The following is a 17,000-nucleotide window of genomic DNA, read 5'->3' on the forward strand; positions in this document are numbered from 1 at the left end:
CTCACATGTCAACCTCATAAAAAAATTAGCCACTTTTCTTCACTGTTATGAATGTTATAAGAAATTTAAAATAAATAATATGGACATATTATAAGATTCTATAATTTATAATTATGTGTCTTTGGCCTTAGCCATGTGGCATCCTTTTAATTATATTTCTTGAGCTTCATGAGTCCTTTAATTTTTTTTAGACACTCTAGAGTGAAGGAAAAAAGTTTTCATGTATTATGCGTCACTTAATAAAACATAACAGTTAAGTCAAAAAATGATGGCTTGTGTGAAATATGCAATTATGCATAATCTTGATTTTGAAGTCCACATTCTATGATCGCTGCTTGAATCATGAAGGCCATTCATGTAGACAAAAATATTGGGTGGCACATGTGGCTATATTCTCTATTAATGTTGTCAATAGGAAGTCATAATCATTGATCAAATATTCTGACATTCAGCAGATATGATTAAATCACTTATATTCACCTTCTTATGTTTAAGAAATAGCACATGGACACATTAGGATTGAGAAAACAATAGTGTATATATATATAACCAATAGGTATAATTTCTTCTGCATATTTATTTACTTTAGCATCATATCACAGTAACAAGCTAAGGAAGGCAAGTGCACCTTCTCAAGAATAACATCAAAACAGAAGAGGAGAAAAAACAGAACCAACCAAAAATCAACCTTGCCATTGAAAGCAGCTTAATGTATCAACCAACTGTTGAGATGCATGATTAGAATGCTTTATTCATTCTGAAGTCCCATAGACATTATTCAAAACTCTCAACTCGCTCAAAGTATAAATAAATAAATAAATAAATATTATGTATGTGTATACCGTACGGCAATACGCCGCTGGATCGGGCTCCTGCAAGAAGGGCAATCTTGCATACCTTGCTTTTCATGGAGCTCATTGCATGTTGTGCAAACAACCTGATGTGCACAGGGAAGGAAGACCACGGACATCTCCTCCGAAAGGCACATCACACACTCGCGTTCGCGTTTAACCCCACCGGATGTCACTGAGTAGTCGCTGACTAGCTCCCTTATAAAAGAATTCCGGGGCCCTCCCATGGCTGCAACATTTTTGAGGTCCGCAAACCTGCCAGCATAGCTTCCATCAATGCCCATCCTCAGTGCAGCGATCTTGGAAGAGTCAGTCTTGAACCTCAGCTGTGCAATTTCCTTTTCAAGTTTATGGATATCATCTCTGTACTTGAGCAGATTTCTCTCCGCTTTCAATTTGATCATATCCTCTTTGGATTTTGCTGACTCCTCAATCTGTTCTCTTTCCTTTTTTATAGAATTGGCCTGTAGAAGAAGTTCTTCTTTCGCCTTCGCTTCTTGCTGCCATCTAGCCTGTGTGATATTTGCCCTTTACGATGAGAACATAACAAGAAATAAACTCATTCAACACCCATAAAGAGTCAAGAGTGGTTGCATTGTGGAACCTCGCAATGGTTCATGTGTACAAAACAATTTGATCATGTTTCACTTGACAATAAGGATGAGTATCACAAATACAAGATAAACAGGATCTTCAAGGAAAAGGAAAACAAACAAGGTGCAAGGAAACACAAGTTTAAGGAGTCATCTTAAAATCTACGCATCCGTTCTTCACCTTCTAAATGGAGAAAAGCCGATAATACCTCGATAGCTAACATGATGGCATGAAGAAAATTTGTTTCAGACCCATATCATTTAATATACATGCAGTACTCACCCACTCTACATGGAAACATGATAATGGTCAACTCATGCAAACAAATGGATATCTAAAATAGGTGTTAACACAAGCCTATCTACTTACTGGTCTATGCTGAGAATAAAAATGAGACTGGAGGATCTTCAAAACAGAAAAACCCACTAATCACACCTTCATACAACCTTATTTCTTAAGAAAAAAGGTTGCATATTGGAGACACCGTGGTACATTAATACTGCACGAACTATGTTACAACAGTGAAGATACCAGGTGTTGTTTACAAAAATATAAGGGAACATTAGAGAAATTTTGGAACAAGATTAAAGTACTATACCTCAGCTTGTTCCTGTTGCACCTTAGATTGCTCTAGTTCCTGCAGCAGCTGCGCTAATTTACGTTTTTCGGTAACTAGCTCTTCCTGAAACAAGGATTTCTGTTTCTCCCAAGACTGAAACTTTATTTGGGTTTTCTTTTCCCTTTTTGAGACCTCCTGACAGCTTGCGGCAGTTTCTGCAGCACGTAGTTTAGCAGCTTCCATCTCTCTCCTTAAAGCAGCATTCTCAACCTCAAGCTTCCTAACAGCAGCATTAGCTCGCTCTACCTGTCCACTTGCTTTGCATAAGGCATTTTCCATCTCGGAAAGCTTCTTCAGAGTGTTTTCTTCCAGAGATTGTTTCTCTTTCTTAAGACGCTCAACTTCCTCTTTCTCTTGTCGAAGTGTCTTGAGCTCAGCCTTATCCTTACCCAGCCGACGAGCAGCCTGCATAACTTTTTGATTGGCCCATTCAGTCCATTCTTGAAGTTGATTTTGCAGCTCACGAACCCTTGGAACCAGCTTCAAAATCATTTCATCCTTTCTATCTTGTGGTACCCGTTGACCAAGGGGCTTGTCAGATGATAAACCCACATGACTACTACTAGGTGCCTCCTTATTGACGTAGACAGGTGCCGGAGAAGACTTGATTCTTGAAGACAATGAAAGAGAAAGATCAGTATCTGTAGCTGATAAAGGAGCTGGACTACTGAATGCAGGTAGAGTATTTGCTGCATGTACTGAATACGAAGTATTGGTCGATCTAGAGATGAGATCAGGAGCAGAATCCAACCGGAATGAAGTCGAGACAGATGGTCCGGCAGGGGATGAGAAATTAGCATTATTGTCTTGAATCACATCAACCCCCATTGCCTTACTTATCTGTAAGGATGCACTCTTTAAATTTATCGTAGAAGATTCTGACACAGATTTAAGTTTCTTATCCAAGATTAAACTACCAAAGCTACTCAGCTTCCCTCCTCTTGAAGACCCTTTGGATCCATAAGTCCGATAATTCTTTTCCACATGAAACGACTTTTGTCGAAGAACATAGTCCCTCTTGGTGCTGCCAGAATGGAACTTCCTAACATTCCCCCATTTTTCATCGACCAGGGGAGATTGAGATGTTGCAACAGTAGTAAAAGCTTTATTAACACAATCAGATCCAAAAGTGGTACCCCCATTCTCTAAGAGTCCACCACCAAGAACATGAGAATTCTTTGAGTTATTCATGCCAGGAATTCCCACCGCGAAGGGTTTCTTGGATTGAGAATTATGAGAACCTGCAGGAATCGATTTACAAGGATTTGGAAAACTGAACTCAGGAACTTTTATTTCTGCTGTTGATTGCAATTCCATTTGGCTAGATGAACCACCATCCATAGTGCCATCACTACCTAAACAACTTAAAGGGTCACCATCCATTGCACAAGCATGTGACACATTCATGTCGCAAATTAACAAACACCACATTGCATCGCCGATACTGAAGAATGGCCTAACCTCTCTAAGTACACAAACCAATTCAGCTAAGATATACTTCTCAAGCTGCACTAAATCTTCAAAATAGTGCTCGCGTGAAGGATCAATCTCTTGGCTGTTTCTAAGAAATGCTACAGCATTATCAATTATATTAGACTCAGTATCTTTATATCCATAGCAGATGCCAGACCTCAAGATGGCCTTAGTTGCAATTTCTTCTGTATATCCCAATGCAGCAATTTTTTTTATTGCACTCTTGAAAATGGTGTCCAAATTACTCAAGACAAGCTCTTCCAATTGGGCTTCAGTGAGATCATTCCAATCAGCATCGTTGAATTCATCTGCCTCGAGTCCTTCCTTTGGATGACTAGGCCCGACCTCAGATGCACTTCCAGGACTATACAACCCAAGGTCAAGCTTCAATCCATCGGCAGAATGATCCTGGCTAATACTACACAGGTCACAAGCCGCGGCTTGCCCATGAGCCGGGGCAATTTCAAACTTCTCAGCAGAGAATTCATAACCAAGGCACTCACTTTGGGGTGAAGGAATAATCTTATTGGACTCCCCCAAAGGAGGATCAGCCCTGAATTTTCTCTTATTTCTACTTCCTTTTTCTTGGACAGAAACTGAAGGAGACATTTGACTGCTGCCACTGGCAACCAATGAAACCATTCTTAGACAGCTGCAGACAAAAACCAAATAAACAACCAAAAAAAGAAAGGAAACAGATGAAAAATATGAACACACTTATCAAGTTTTATCTAGTATCTATCCACAACCGCAATTCTAACATCAAGTTTCATGAATTCAAAAGCAATATTAATAACATCATTGATGAGGAAAATTCAGCAGCAATTCCACAACATTGTGCATAAAAAAAAGTAATATAACTAGCACTGGATATCATATTTGTATGCATTAAATCCAGAAAATCAATCATTTCTGGATTTAACTATTAAGAACCGATGATTTCCAAAATTCTAGAAGGTTCAGAGTTCAGAGAATAATTGATGACGGATCAATCAGCTTCCACATATACGCAGTAATCTCGTCGAGCAGAACATACCCGGAAAAGAAAAATTGGAAATTAAAAATACCCAAACGAATATCGATACTCCAAATACAGCAACAGATCACAAAAACGATTAAAAAACATGTTTTTGAAAGATTATCCAAGCATACGGAGGCAGTGATAGGAAGAAGATCCCAAATACATGAGTTATAATCAGTACTACACGATCGATACGTACCCGATTGGAGCAAATTACCGAACAATCGATGGTACGATCGATCTTACACAATCGGACAATCACAAAGAAAATCTACACCTTTTCCCTATTTTTTTTCTTTTTTTTTTAGTTTCCTTTTATTTTATTTGTGCTGATATGAGGGCCTTGGGAGCTTGATGGCTTTTATGTATTCAAGGTCTTCCTCCATCTTAGAAATAAGAATAAGTTAATAAATTAATAATAATAAATAAATAAATATTTTATTTTTCATATATTCATTCATTTACCATAAGCTGCCACTCAAAAATAAAATTGTATCTTAATTTTAAAAAATTGTGTTAATTTATATATGTTGCCATCTATCTATCTACATAGTCTAAAACATGACTATGTAGCATGTGGTTGCATCACATGGAAGTGTTTGAAAGACATGCATATCAAAATTAATAGTGGCAAAGTGTAGACATGTTATGTTAAATATTTTTTTTTCTTTCAACTTTTTAGTATAGAAAAGGTAAAATTAAGAATCACTTCTAAGGAAGCATGGTAGAAAAAGGAGATGAGATTTTAATAACAAATAAGAGATTAACCATTTATATTATATCACAGACAATTTATGAATAGGGTAAATTAAGAATTAAGTCTCTAAAATATTTGATTTTGAACTAATTAGTTTCTAAAAAAAATATTAATTTAATTTTTAATGTAGCAAACAGTAATATGTGATGTCTTTCTATTAATTTATTACGTAAAATTTTATAGTAGTGTTTATATATACAGTTACCAATTGTGACGTGTTTATTTATGAAAGATTTTGTAACACCCTATCATACAGAGACTTATGCTTAAGTCATAATTCAGAGATGGCAAGGTATTACGACCTCTAAAATAAAAATTTAGTACGTATAGTAGTATGAATGATTGATTATAACTAGGAGCCTTTGCAGAAAAAGGGGGTAAACAAAAACCGCAACTCAAAAGCGCATCACTCCGATCGATAACGTAACGAACAAGGATAAACCAACGCGAGATAATATATATACAAAGGAGTGTCAAAAACAGGAATATCAAGACTCAAGATCCGGCTGCGAAGATAACCGGTCCGAGCATAGTAATATATACATATGATAAAATAATGAAAACCCCAAAGGAAACCCAAAGGGACACAAATACATAAACCTATTCTCCAAAATCTCCCATAAGAGGAGTCATCACAGTTTGTATTATTTAATGGAGATAAAAGTATCTAAACAAAACATATAAACCAAAACATAGCCTCGAGAACAAAGGATCTTCGCAAATCTAGAAGTCTCCAGCATGCCTCAGCGGGAAACCGTACGTCCTGCATCTGAAAACCACAAAATCCGCATGGGTGAGAACCAGAGGTCCCCAGCATGGTAACAGCTTCCACATATATAATACATAATAATAGAGGAAAGCCGAAGGCAATCATAGAACTTCCTCCAGATAATATCAAAGCTTATAAACAAGCTAAACCATATAAGGGCATCTGACTAAAGATTCTTCAGTCTAACTAATACTTCCTTTTCCAATTCCTTCAAACCTCCCAACCACCAGCAGGAGTATAATATAGCAAACACAATTATATCAGACAAAGAATATACAAATAGGAGTAGTTAAGACATTTAGACAATTAGCAAGTAATATGCAGTCAAATAGGCAATCTCAAACAATTCACATAGTATGCATATGATGAATGCCTGTCCCTAGTGGCCGATGATATCATCTTGTCGGTTATAGAGCCAACCCGACAAGTCCTGGTCGCTAACCATTGGACTGTCCCTCTGTCGCGCATCCCCAACTCGAGTTATACTCGTTATAAACTTGATCATAAACATGATCCATATCCATCACCCTCACTGGTGAATATTTCGGGGGCGAGCTCATCCGGGTCTTTCACAGTGCCCGGCCACACTTACGACATAGGGTCACCAGAGTATCGAGTCTCAACCTGGAGCACGTGGTGGCTAGCCACTGCTACTACCCAGGGAAACTCGTATCTCCGATAGTGGAAGTGCAAATCACAATTATCAATAATTCAGCATAAACATGCATGAATCCTCATCCATGGATCAACATCCATATCAGCCATCCGGCTCACGGTTCAGTCCAGAACCAGCCAATATTCATAGCATACACAGCTATTCCGGCTCATGGTTCAATCCAGAACCAGCCAATATTCATAGCATACACAGCTATTCCGGCTCACGGTTAATCCATAACCAGCCATTCCATTAACAATTACAGCCTTTCGGCCCATGGCATAACAAGCACTTCCACCACCATCCTCCGCATCTCACATAATCATCTTGATCCTCATTGATCATTCATATTTCCCTTGCTTCACTCGCAAGTTACCTCATTCACTAGCCCCTTTCTAATAGCTAGGCATGTCATAATGATTTAAGACATAAATGGTGAGATCGGAGGCTTAGAAGTATGAGATTTGGCTTTTAAAACTCAAAAATCAACTTTGGGATGAAAACAGGGCCACGCGTACGCGCACTCCACGCGCACGCGTGGATGGCCTCAAAAACTCATCGACGCGTAAGCGTCATGCACGCTAACGCGTGGATTAAAAGTTTGCCAATCGACGCGCACGCGTCAACCACGCGTACGCGCGGGTGTTCTCGTGCCCCAGGCACAACACTGGCACAGTTCTGGCATAACTCTCTGGAAAATGGCTGGGCATTGGGTGCAGCACCATCGGCGCGCCCGCGCACATCACGCGCACGCGTGGATGGCGCTTTCTAGAAGATCGGCGCGTACGCGCCAGGTGCGCCCACGCGCAAGGGGTCATTCTGCTAGAAATTTTCTAAGTTAAAAAGCTGCAGAATTCACCAATTTAAACCCCAATCTTCCGACGGACATAACTTCCTCATTTTAAATCGTTTTTCACCCGTTCTTCGAACGACATGGACATCCCGGATCAAATTTCATTTCTAAACAGATTTGGTACAAAACAGAGATCCGTAGTCCAAGTTATGTCCCATCAAAGTATGCCCAAAAACCATATTTTCATACAAAACCACAATATGCCATTTTCAAAACAAGCCATTTCCAACTCTTTTCAAAACCAATCAAAACATGCCAAGTTCATCCCTTTTCTTTGAAATCAATCAAAATATATCAAATTCAACATCAAGCCTCCTCAACTCACACATTGACACATTACCACAACTTACCAAAATCACTATCTCGTCATGTTACCCCACTTCACCCAAGTGGCTCAAACTCAAACACATTGGCATATCATATACTATTCCTCATGCCAATTCTCAACAACACCAATTCCAATAAATCATTATTGTACACAATCAACATCATACTCACCATCAACATGGTTTAACCCACAATTCAACCATAACCAATCATCAAGCATATATCACGACATACATATTTCTCATACATCATACCACCAAGGCATCAATAATCATCATCACATATATGACCACATCATATATCTCAATCATTCAACAACATCAACAATTCAATGCCTATCTTAGGGCCTCTAGCCTAAGTATTTCCTACCACATTACATATTAGATACGGGAAACCGAAACCATACCTTAGCCGAATTTCCCAAGCTCCCCCGGAGCACTTCCAAACCACTTATCCACAAGCTCTCAAGGCCTCAATACCTCCAAGAACAGATTTTTCACCACCAAACCCTTTCCAAGCTTTTCAAAATCACCAATCAAGCTCCAATATCCACACATACACAACCTAAGCCACAACCATCATACCCATACACAACATCTCAAAACCCAAGCATCATAAAAGAACAAATACACTAGGGTTGAGAATCTTACCACACCCAAGGTCCAAGGAGACAAGATTAACCTTCTCCTTCAAGAGAGTTTGGTCCTATAACATCAAAGAACCCAAAATCTCAACATTTCACCCATGAAACTCGAAAATAAGGGCTGAGATTTCGAACAGCAACACGTGGCTTACCTCAAGATTGATTATATGGGTTTTGTAGAGCTCTCCGCGGTGAACGCGTGGCCGCAAACGGGGTGGCAATCGGAGCTCTAGATCAAAAGTTATGATGGTTTGAAGATCAACCAAGGGAGAGAACTTGAGAGAGTGTTCTTCCTCCCTTTCTCTCTAATTTTCAGCTTGTGTGTGTAACAAATGAGGAGAGAGTGTGCTGAAAACTAGGGTTTTGGTCAAGTTATGTTGGGCCAAGGGCCCACTTTGGGTCCGGTTGGCCCGGTTTGGCCCGTTCGGTCCAATCTTGGTCCGAATTCTATAAAATTGGTACCAAAATTCTCGTCTCAGTCTCCTCTATCACATTTAGCCATAAAAATCACATTTTAGGCTTTCTAGAATAAATTCTCATTTATGGGTTAATTAGCCGTTAATTAACCGGGTTTTACATTCTACCCACCTAATTGGGAATTTTGCCCACAAAATTCAAATGCAATTACCTGAGAATAAATGCGGATAATCCGTTCGCATCTCCGACTCAAGTTCCCAAGTGTGTTCCTCAACACCGCCTCGACTCCATGCCACTTTGACTAATGAAACATCTTTTCCACGCAACCGTTTAATACTAGTATCATCAATTCTGACTGGAGCCACTGGAAGCGTCAAATCTTCCCTTAATTGAACCGATTCGGGTTCCAACACATGGCTAGCATCAGGGGTGTACTTTCGAAGCTGCGACACGTGAAACACGTCGTGCAGGTTCGAAAGATGAGGTGGTAGAGCCATCCGATACGCCACCGGTCCAATCCTCTCCAGGATTTGAAATGGACCAATGTAGCGAGGATTCAACTTCTTTGCTTTAATCGCCCTACCTACTCCTGTAGTCGGAGTAACCTTAAGGAAAACATGGTCTCCTTCCTCAAATTCTAAGGGCTTTCGCCTTTGATCGGCGTAACTCTTTTGATGACTCTGTGTCGTAAGCATCCTATCATGGATTTTCTTGACTTGTTCAGTAGTCTCCGCTATCATTTCCGGCCCCAACAAGCTTTTCTCTCCAGCTTCATACCAACATAGCGGAGATTGACATTTTCTCCCATACAAGGCCTCATACGGAGCCATTCCGATGCTCGCATGATAACTATTATTGTATGCAAACTCCACCAATGGCATATACCGATCCCAACTCGCCGGTTGGTCCAAAACACAAGCTCTCAACATATCCTCTAGTGTTTGGATTGTCCTCTCAGATTGACCATCTGTTTGAGGATGGTAAGCCGTGCTCAAGCTTAATCGGGTTCCAAAAGCTTTCTGAAATGCACCCCAAAACCTTGAAGTGAAACGAGGATCTCTATCAGAGATTATAGTAGCAGGTACACCATGAAGTCTCACAATCTCCTTTATGTATAACCGTGCTAGCTCCTCAAGGGTGTAAGTCATACGAATGGGCAAAAAGTGAGCTGACTTCGTCAATCGGTCCACAATCACCCAAATAGCATCAAAGCCAGCCCTAGTCCTTGGCAATCCTGACACAAAGTCCATTGCAATACTTTCCCACTTCCATTGTGGAATCTCTAGAGGTTGCAACATACCGGCGGGCTTTTGATGTTCAATCTTTACCTTTTGACAAGTTAAGCACTTTGATACATATTCCGCCACATCATTCTTCATACCCGGCCACCAAAACATCACCTTTAAATCATGGTAAATCTTAGTACTTCCCGGGTGAATGGAGAATCCGCTTTTGTGTGCCTCCTTTAAAATATCTTGCCTCAAAGTGCCAACATCCGGCACAATGATTCTACCCTTGAATCTCCATAACCCATCTTTTTCTTCCGACACTCGCCACTGTTTTCCTTGCTCAATAGCCGGTAACACCTTCCATAACGCTTCATCATTTTGATGAGCCTTTAGGAGTTCGGACTTAAAGTTACTTGAGATTTCTAATCGGCTCAAACATAAAGTTCCGGATACTTCTCGAGCACCAATCTTAAGACTCTCGAATCCCTTGAGCAACTTCTCCTCTTGGAGCATCATCCGAGCCGCATATAATGACTTCCGACTTAACGCATCCGCCACTACGTTTGCCTTTCCCAGATGGTAATGCAACTCAAAGTCGTAGTCCTTCAACAATTCCATCCACCTTCTCTGCCTCATATTAAGCTCTTTCTGATCAAAGAGATACTTCAAGCTCTTATGATCAGAGAAAACTTGGAACTTAACCCCATAGAGATAATGCCTCCACACCTTCAAGGCAAACACAACCGCAGCGAGTTCCAAATCGTGCGTAGGGTAACTAACTTCATGAGGTCTCAACTGTCGTGAGGCATACGCCACCACATTATGGTGCTGCATCAGCACGCACCCTAAACCCTTTAATGAGGCATCACAATACACCTCAAAAGGCTCGTTCGGCTCGGGTAACACTAACACAGGTGCAGTGGTCAACCTTTTCTTCAATGTCTGAAAGCTCTCCTCGCATTCAGGAGTCCAAACAAACGGAGTGTCTTTGCGGGTTAACTTTGTCATTGGCAAAGCTATCTGTGAAAAGCCCTTGATAAACCTTCGGTAATAGCCAGCTAAACCCAGAAAACTCCTTATCTCTGTTACGGTGGTTGGTTGTTTCCAATCCATCACAGCCTCCACCTTAGTTGGGTCTACGGCTATTCCCTTCTTACTCACCACATGGCCCAAAAACTTCACCTCACTCTTCCAAAATTCACACTTAGACAGTTTTGCATAAAGTTTCTTCTCCTTTAGAATCCGCAACACGGTCCTCAAGTGTTCCGCATGCTCTTCTTCAGTCTTGGAATAAATTAGTATATCATCAATGAAGACAACAACAAATTTATCCAGAAACGGACGGAAAACTCTATTCATGTAATCCATGAATACCGCAGGAGCGTTCGTCAACCCAAAGGACATCACAGTGTACTCGTAATGACCATAACGAGTCCTGAAAGCGGTCTTAGGGATATCCTCACCCCTCACCCTTATCTGGTGATAACCGGATCGCAAATCAATCTTAGAGAAAACTCCAGCTCCTTGTAACTGATCCATGAGATCATCAATTCTCGGCAATGGGTACTTATTCTTTATTGTAACCTTGTTCAACTGCCTGTAATCCACACAGAGCCGCATACTCCCATCTTTCTTCTTCACCAGTAACACTGGAGCACCCCATGGAGAGACACTTGGCCGTATAAAATTCTTTCCCAACAAATCCTCTAACTGAGACTTTAACTCGTTCATCTCTAACGGTGACATCCTATAAGGAGCACTTGAGATTGGTCCCGCCCCGGGCACCAACTCAATAGCAAACTCAACCTCTCGGTTAGGTGGAAACTCATCAATATCATCGGGAAACACTTCCGGAAACTCACACACAACCGGAATCTGTTCCAACCTTTGATCGTCACCCGAAACGCCCGCGGTTAACAACATGATACCCTGACATTCGGTTCCGGAACAGTTCACCATCATCGAATTCAAGTAATAATTATTCACCACGACCGGCCCTTCTGTATCTTCCGGCATAAAGTACACCGACTTTGTAGAACAATCTAGCAGAACATGGTTCTTAGATAACCAGTCCAATCCCAAGATAAGGTCAAGACCGATCATCGGTAAGCAGATTAAATTATGAACGAAATCACGCTGCTTGAACCTAAAGGAAACTTCCGGGCATCCTAGCCTAGTTACCGTGGCTTCATGGGTAGCATTGTACACCCTTGGATCATAACCTAAAGTTACAATCTTCAACCCTAACTCATGGGCTTTCTCAAATGCAATGAATGAATGTGATGCTCCCGAATCAAATAAAGCATTTAAAGTTTGACTAGCCATTTCACAGTTACCTCGAATGAGTGTCTCAGATCCCTCAGCTCCTACAGCTGAAGTGGTGAACACCCGTCCAGTCTGTTGTGCCTTCCCAGCACCTTGTTTCTGCTTTTTCGGGCAGCTTGCGATCTTATGCCCTGCTTTTCCACAATTGTAGCACAAGCCCCATCCGGCCTTGCATGGTGCTCCCGGATGGTGACTCCCACACCTAGAACAAGCTTGATCATTCTGAGGCTGCTTCCCAAACTTCTTTCCTTGGGAGTTGTTGTTGTTGGGCCTCCTGAAAGAGCCTCCCCGCTTGAAAGATGGACCTCTAGGTGCAAAGCTCTTCCCTCGGTTCTGTGGGAATGAACCTTTGTGACTCCCTTTCTCAGCGGTTGCCCTTTTCACACACTCCTCGGCAACCCTACACTTGTTCACTAACTCGGAGAAAGTCCTAATCTCCATTGGTCCCACTGAACTGAAGATATCACTCCGGAGTCCTCCTTCATACTTAACACACTTCCATTCCTCATATTCCACCGGAGTCCCTTGGCACATACGAGAGAACCTGAACAGCTCCTCAAACTTGTCAGTATACTCTGATATGGACATAGTACCCTGCTTCAGTTGTAACAATTCAAGTTCCTTAGCCGTCCTAGCAGAAGTCGGAAAGTACTTCTTATAGAACTCTTCTTGAAAGACATTCCAGGTGATATAGTCATCACCCTGCTGCAGAAGACGTCGGATACCTTGCCACCAATGCGACGCTTCACCGGTGAGCATATAAGTGGCAAACTCGACACGCTGTCCTTCAGGTACCACTTGTGCTTGTAATGCTCGCTCTATAGCCTGAAACCATGTATCAGCCTCAGTCGGGCTAGTAGTTCCCTTGAACTTAGGCGGATTAACCTTCAAAAAGTTTGCCAAGGTCATCGGACCCTGAACTCCACCTCCATCATTACCATGGTTATTTATCTGTTGACCAAGAGCCTCGGCAGTGGCTTGCATAGCAGCAGCCATGTTCTCCAACGCAGCCATAAAGTTCACCGGGTTATTAGGGTTATTCTCCGGTGCATGAGCATTCGTACGACCTCTCGCACTACCTCTACCGCGTCCACGAGGCGCCATCTGGTTCCTATACACACCCAACAATCGATATTAAGTTGATCAGTCTCAATATCGGAAGTCTAGTGCTTCAAAGTCCCAAATGCATGCTCATGAACGTTTATGCCAATTATATCAAGCAGATATACTAATAGCACATAACACACACACAGAGAATGCACAGAAGCATAGTCAGTCCATCCCTCAGGCTCTACAGGAACGAACTGCTCTGATACCATAATGTAACACCCTACCATACAGAGACTTATGCTTAAGTCATAATTCAGAGATGGCAAGGTATTACGACCTCTAAAATAAAAATTTAGTACGTATAGTAGTATGAATGATTGATTATAACTAGGAGCCTTTGCAGAAAAAGGGGGTAAACAAAAACCGCAGCTCAAAAGCGCATCACTCCGATCGATAACGTAACGAACAAGGATAAACCAACGCGAGATAATATATATACAAAGGAGTGTCAAAAACAGGAATATCAAGACTCAAGATCCGGCTGCGAAGATAACCGGTCCGAGCATAGTAATATATACATATGATAAAATAATGAAAACCCCAAAGGAAACCCAAAGGGACACAAATACATAAACCTATTCTCCAAAATCTCCCATAAGAGGAGTCATCACAGTTTGTATTATTTAATGGAGATAAAAGTATCTAAACAAAACATATAAACCAAAACATAGCCCCGAGAACAAAGGATCTTCGCAAATCTAGAAGTCTCCAGCATGCCTCAGCGGGAAACCGTACGTCCTGCATCTGAAAACCACAAAATCTGCATGGGTGAGAACCAGAGGTCCCCAGCATGGTAACAGCTTCCACATATATAATACATAATAATAGAGGAAAGCCGAAGGCAATCCTAGAACTTCCTCCAGATAATATCAAAGCTTATAAACAAGCTAAACCATATAAGGGCATCTGACTAAAGATTCTTCAGTCTAACTAATACTTCCCTTTCCAATTCCTTCAAACCTCCCAACCACCAGCAGGAGTATAATATAGCAAACACAATTATATCAGACAAAGAATATACAAATAGGAGCAGTTAAGACATTTAGACAATTAGCAAGTAATATGCAGTCAAATAGGCAATCTCAAACAATTCACATAGTATGCATATGATGAATGCCTGTCCCTAGTGGCCGATGATATCATCTTGTCGGTTATAGAGCCAACCCGACAAGTCCTGGTCGCTAACCATTGGACTGTCCCTCTGTCGCGCATCCCCAACTCGAGTTATACTCGTTATAAACTTGATCATAAACATGATCCATATCCATCACCCTCACTGGTGAATATTTCGGGGGCGAGCTCATCCGGGTCTTTCACAGTGCCCGGCCACACTTACGACATAGGGTCACCAGAGTATCGAGTCTCAACCTGGAGCACGTGGTGGCTAGCCACTGCTACTACCCAGGGAAACTCGTATCTCCGATAGTGGAAGTGCAAATCACAATTATCAATAATTCAGCATAAACATGCATGAATCCTCATCCATGGATCAACATCCATATCAGCCATCCGGCTCACGGTTCAGTCCAGAACCAGCCAATATTCATAGCATACACAGCTATTCCGGCTCATGGTTCAATCCAGAACCAGCCAATATTCATAGCATACACAGCTATTCCGGCTCACGGTTAAATCCATAACCAGCCATTCCATTAACAATTACAGCCTTTCGGCCCATGGCATAACAAGCACTTCCACCACCATCCTCCGCATCTCACATAATCATCTTGATCCTCATTGATCATTCATATTTCCCTTGCTTCACTCGCAAGTTACCTCATTCACTAGCCCCTTTCTAATAGCTAGGCATGTCATAATGATTTAAGACATAAATGGTGAGATCGGAGGCTTAGAAGTATGAGATTTGGCTTTTAAAACTCAAAAATCAACTTTGGGATGAAAACAGGGCCACGCGTACGCGCACTCCACGCGCACGCGTGGATGGCCTCAAAAACTCATCGACGCGTAAGCGTCATGCACGCTAACGCGTGGATTAAAAGTTTGCCAATCGACGCGCACGCGTCAACCACGCGTACGCACGGGTGTTCTTGTGTCCCAGGCACAACACTGGCACAGTTCTGGCATAACTCTCTGGAAAATGGCTGGGCATTGGGTGCAGCACTATCGGCGCGCCCGCGCACATCACGCGCACGCGTGGATGGCACTTTCTGGAAGATCGGCGCGTACGCGCCAGGTGCGCCCACGCGCAAGGGGTCATTCTGCTAGAAATTTTCTAAGTTAAAAAGCTGCAGAATTCACCAATTTAAACCCCAATCTTCCGACGGACATAACTTCCTCATTTTAAATCGTTTTTCACCTGTTCTTCGAACGGCATGGACATCCCGGATCAAATTTCATTTCTAAACAGATTTGGTACAAAACAGAGATCCGTAGTCCAAGTTATGTCCCATCAAAGTATGCCCAAAAACCATATTTTCATACAAAACCACAATATGCCATTTTCAAAACAAGCCATTTCCAACTCTTTTCAAAACCAATCAAAACATGCCAAGTTCATCCCTTTTCTTTGAAATCAATCAAAATATATCAAATTCAACATCAAGCCTCCTCAACTCACACATTGACACATTACCACAACTTACCAAAATCACTATCTCGTCATGTTACCCCACTTCACCCAAGTGGCTCAAACTCAAACACATTGGCATATCATATACTATTCCTCATGCCAATTCTCAACAACACCAATTCCAATAAATCATTATTGTACACAATCAACATCATACTCACCATCAACATGGTTTAACCCACAATTCAACCATAACCAATCATCAAGCATATATCACGACATGCATATTTCTCATACATCATACCACCAAGGCATCAATAATCATCATCACATATATGACCACATCATATATCTCAATCATTCAACAACATCAACAATTCAATGCCTATCTTAGGGCCTCTAGCCTAAGTATTTCCTACCACATTACATATTAGATACGGGAAACCGAAACCATACCTCCAAGAATAGATTTTTCACCACCAAACCCTTTCCAAGCTTTTCAAAATCACCAATCAAGCTCCAATATCCACAAATACACAACCTAAGCCACAACCATCATACCCATACACAACATCTCAAAACCCAAGCATCATAAAACAACAAAATACACTAGGGTTGAGAATCTTACCACACCCAAGGTCCAAGGAGACAAGATTAACCTTCTCCTTCAAGAGAGTTTGGTCCTATAACATCAAAGAACCCAAAATCTCAACATTTCACCCATGAAACTCGAAAATAAGGGCTGAGATTTCGAACAGCAACACGTGGCTTACCTCAAGATTGATTATATGGGTTTTGTAGAGCTCTCTGCGGTGAACGCGTGGCCG

At 41.4% G+C, this 17,000-nt stretch overlaps 1 protein-coding gene across 5 annotated transcripts; it reads right to left on the reverse strand.

The window, feature by feature from the left end:
- Nucleotides 1-543: 543 nt before the first annotated feature.
- Nucleotides 544-4,912, reverse strand: LOC130970478 (putative E3 ubiquitin-protein ligase RF298). 5 transcript variants are annotated; one of them, XR_009082071.1, is made up of 4 exons: nt 2,044-4,189; nt 1,815-1,953; nt 1,626-1,732; nt 1,139-1,363 (listed from the first exon to the last, which is right to left on the reverse strand). XR_009082071.1 is itself a non-coding variant. In XM_057896584.1 (3 exons), exons 2-3 carry the CDS (start codon nt 4,144-4,146, stop codon nt 827-829), a joined length of 2,640 nt encoding a protein of 879 aa, XP_057752567.1. In that variant the 5' UTR covers nt 4,147-4,159; nt 4,758-4,898; the 3' UTR covers nt 544-826. The 5 variants fall into 5 exon arrangements, 3 of the variants coding, with proteins under 3 accessions (XP_057752567.1, XP_057752559.1, XP_057752575.1); XM_057896584.1 differs by lacking the exons at nt 1,626-1,732; nt 1,815-1,953 and adding an exon at nt 4,758-4,898 and having other exon boundaries at nt 544-1,363; nt 2,044-4,159; XM_057896576.1 differs by lacking the exons at nt 1,626-1,732; nt 1,815-1,953 and adding an exon at nt 4,758-4,912 and having other exon boundaries at nt 545-1,363.
- Between the last annotated feature and the right edge of the window lie 12,088 nt (nt 4,913-17,000).

This window comes from Arachis stenosperma, chromosome 1 (genome assembly GCF_014773155.1).
Source record: "Arachis stenosperma cultivar V10309 chromosome 1, arast.V10309.gnm1.PFL2, whole genome shotgun sequence".
NCBI classification, from domain to species: Eukaryota; Viridiplantae; Streptophyta; class Magnoliopsida; order Fabales; family Fabaceae; genus Arachis; species Arachis stenosperma.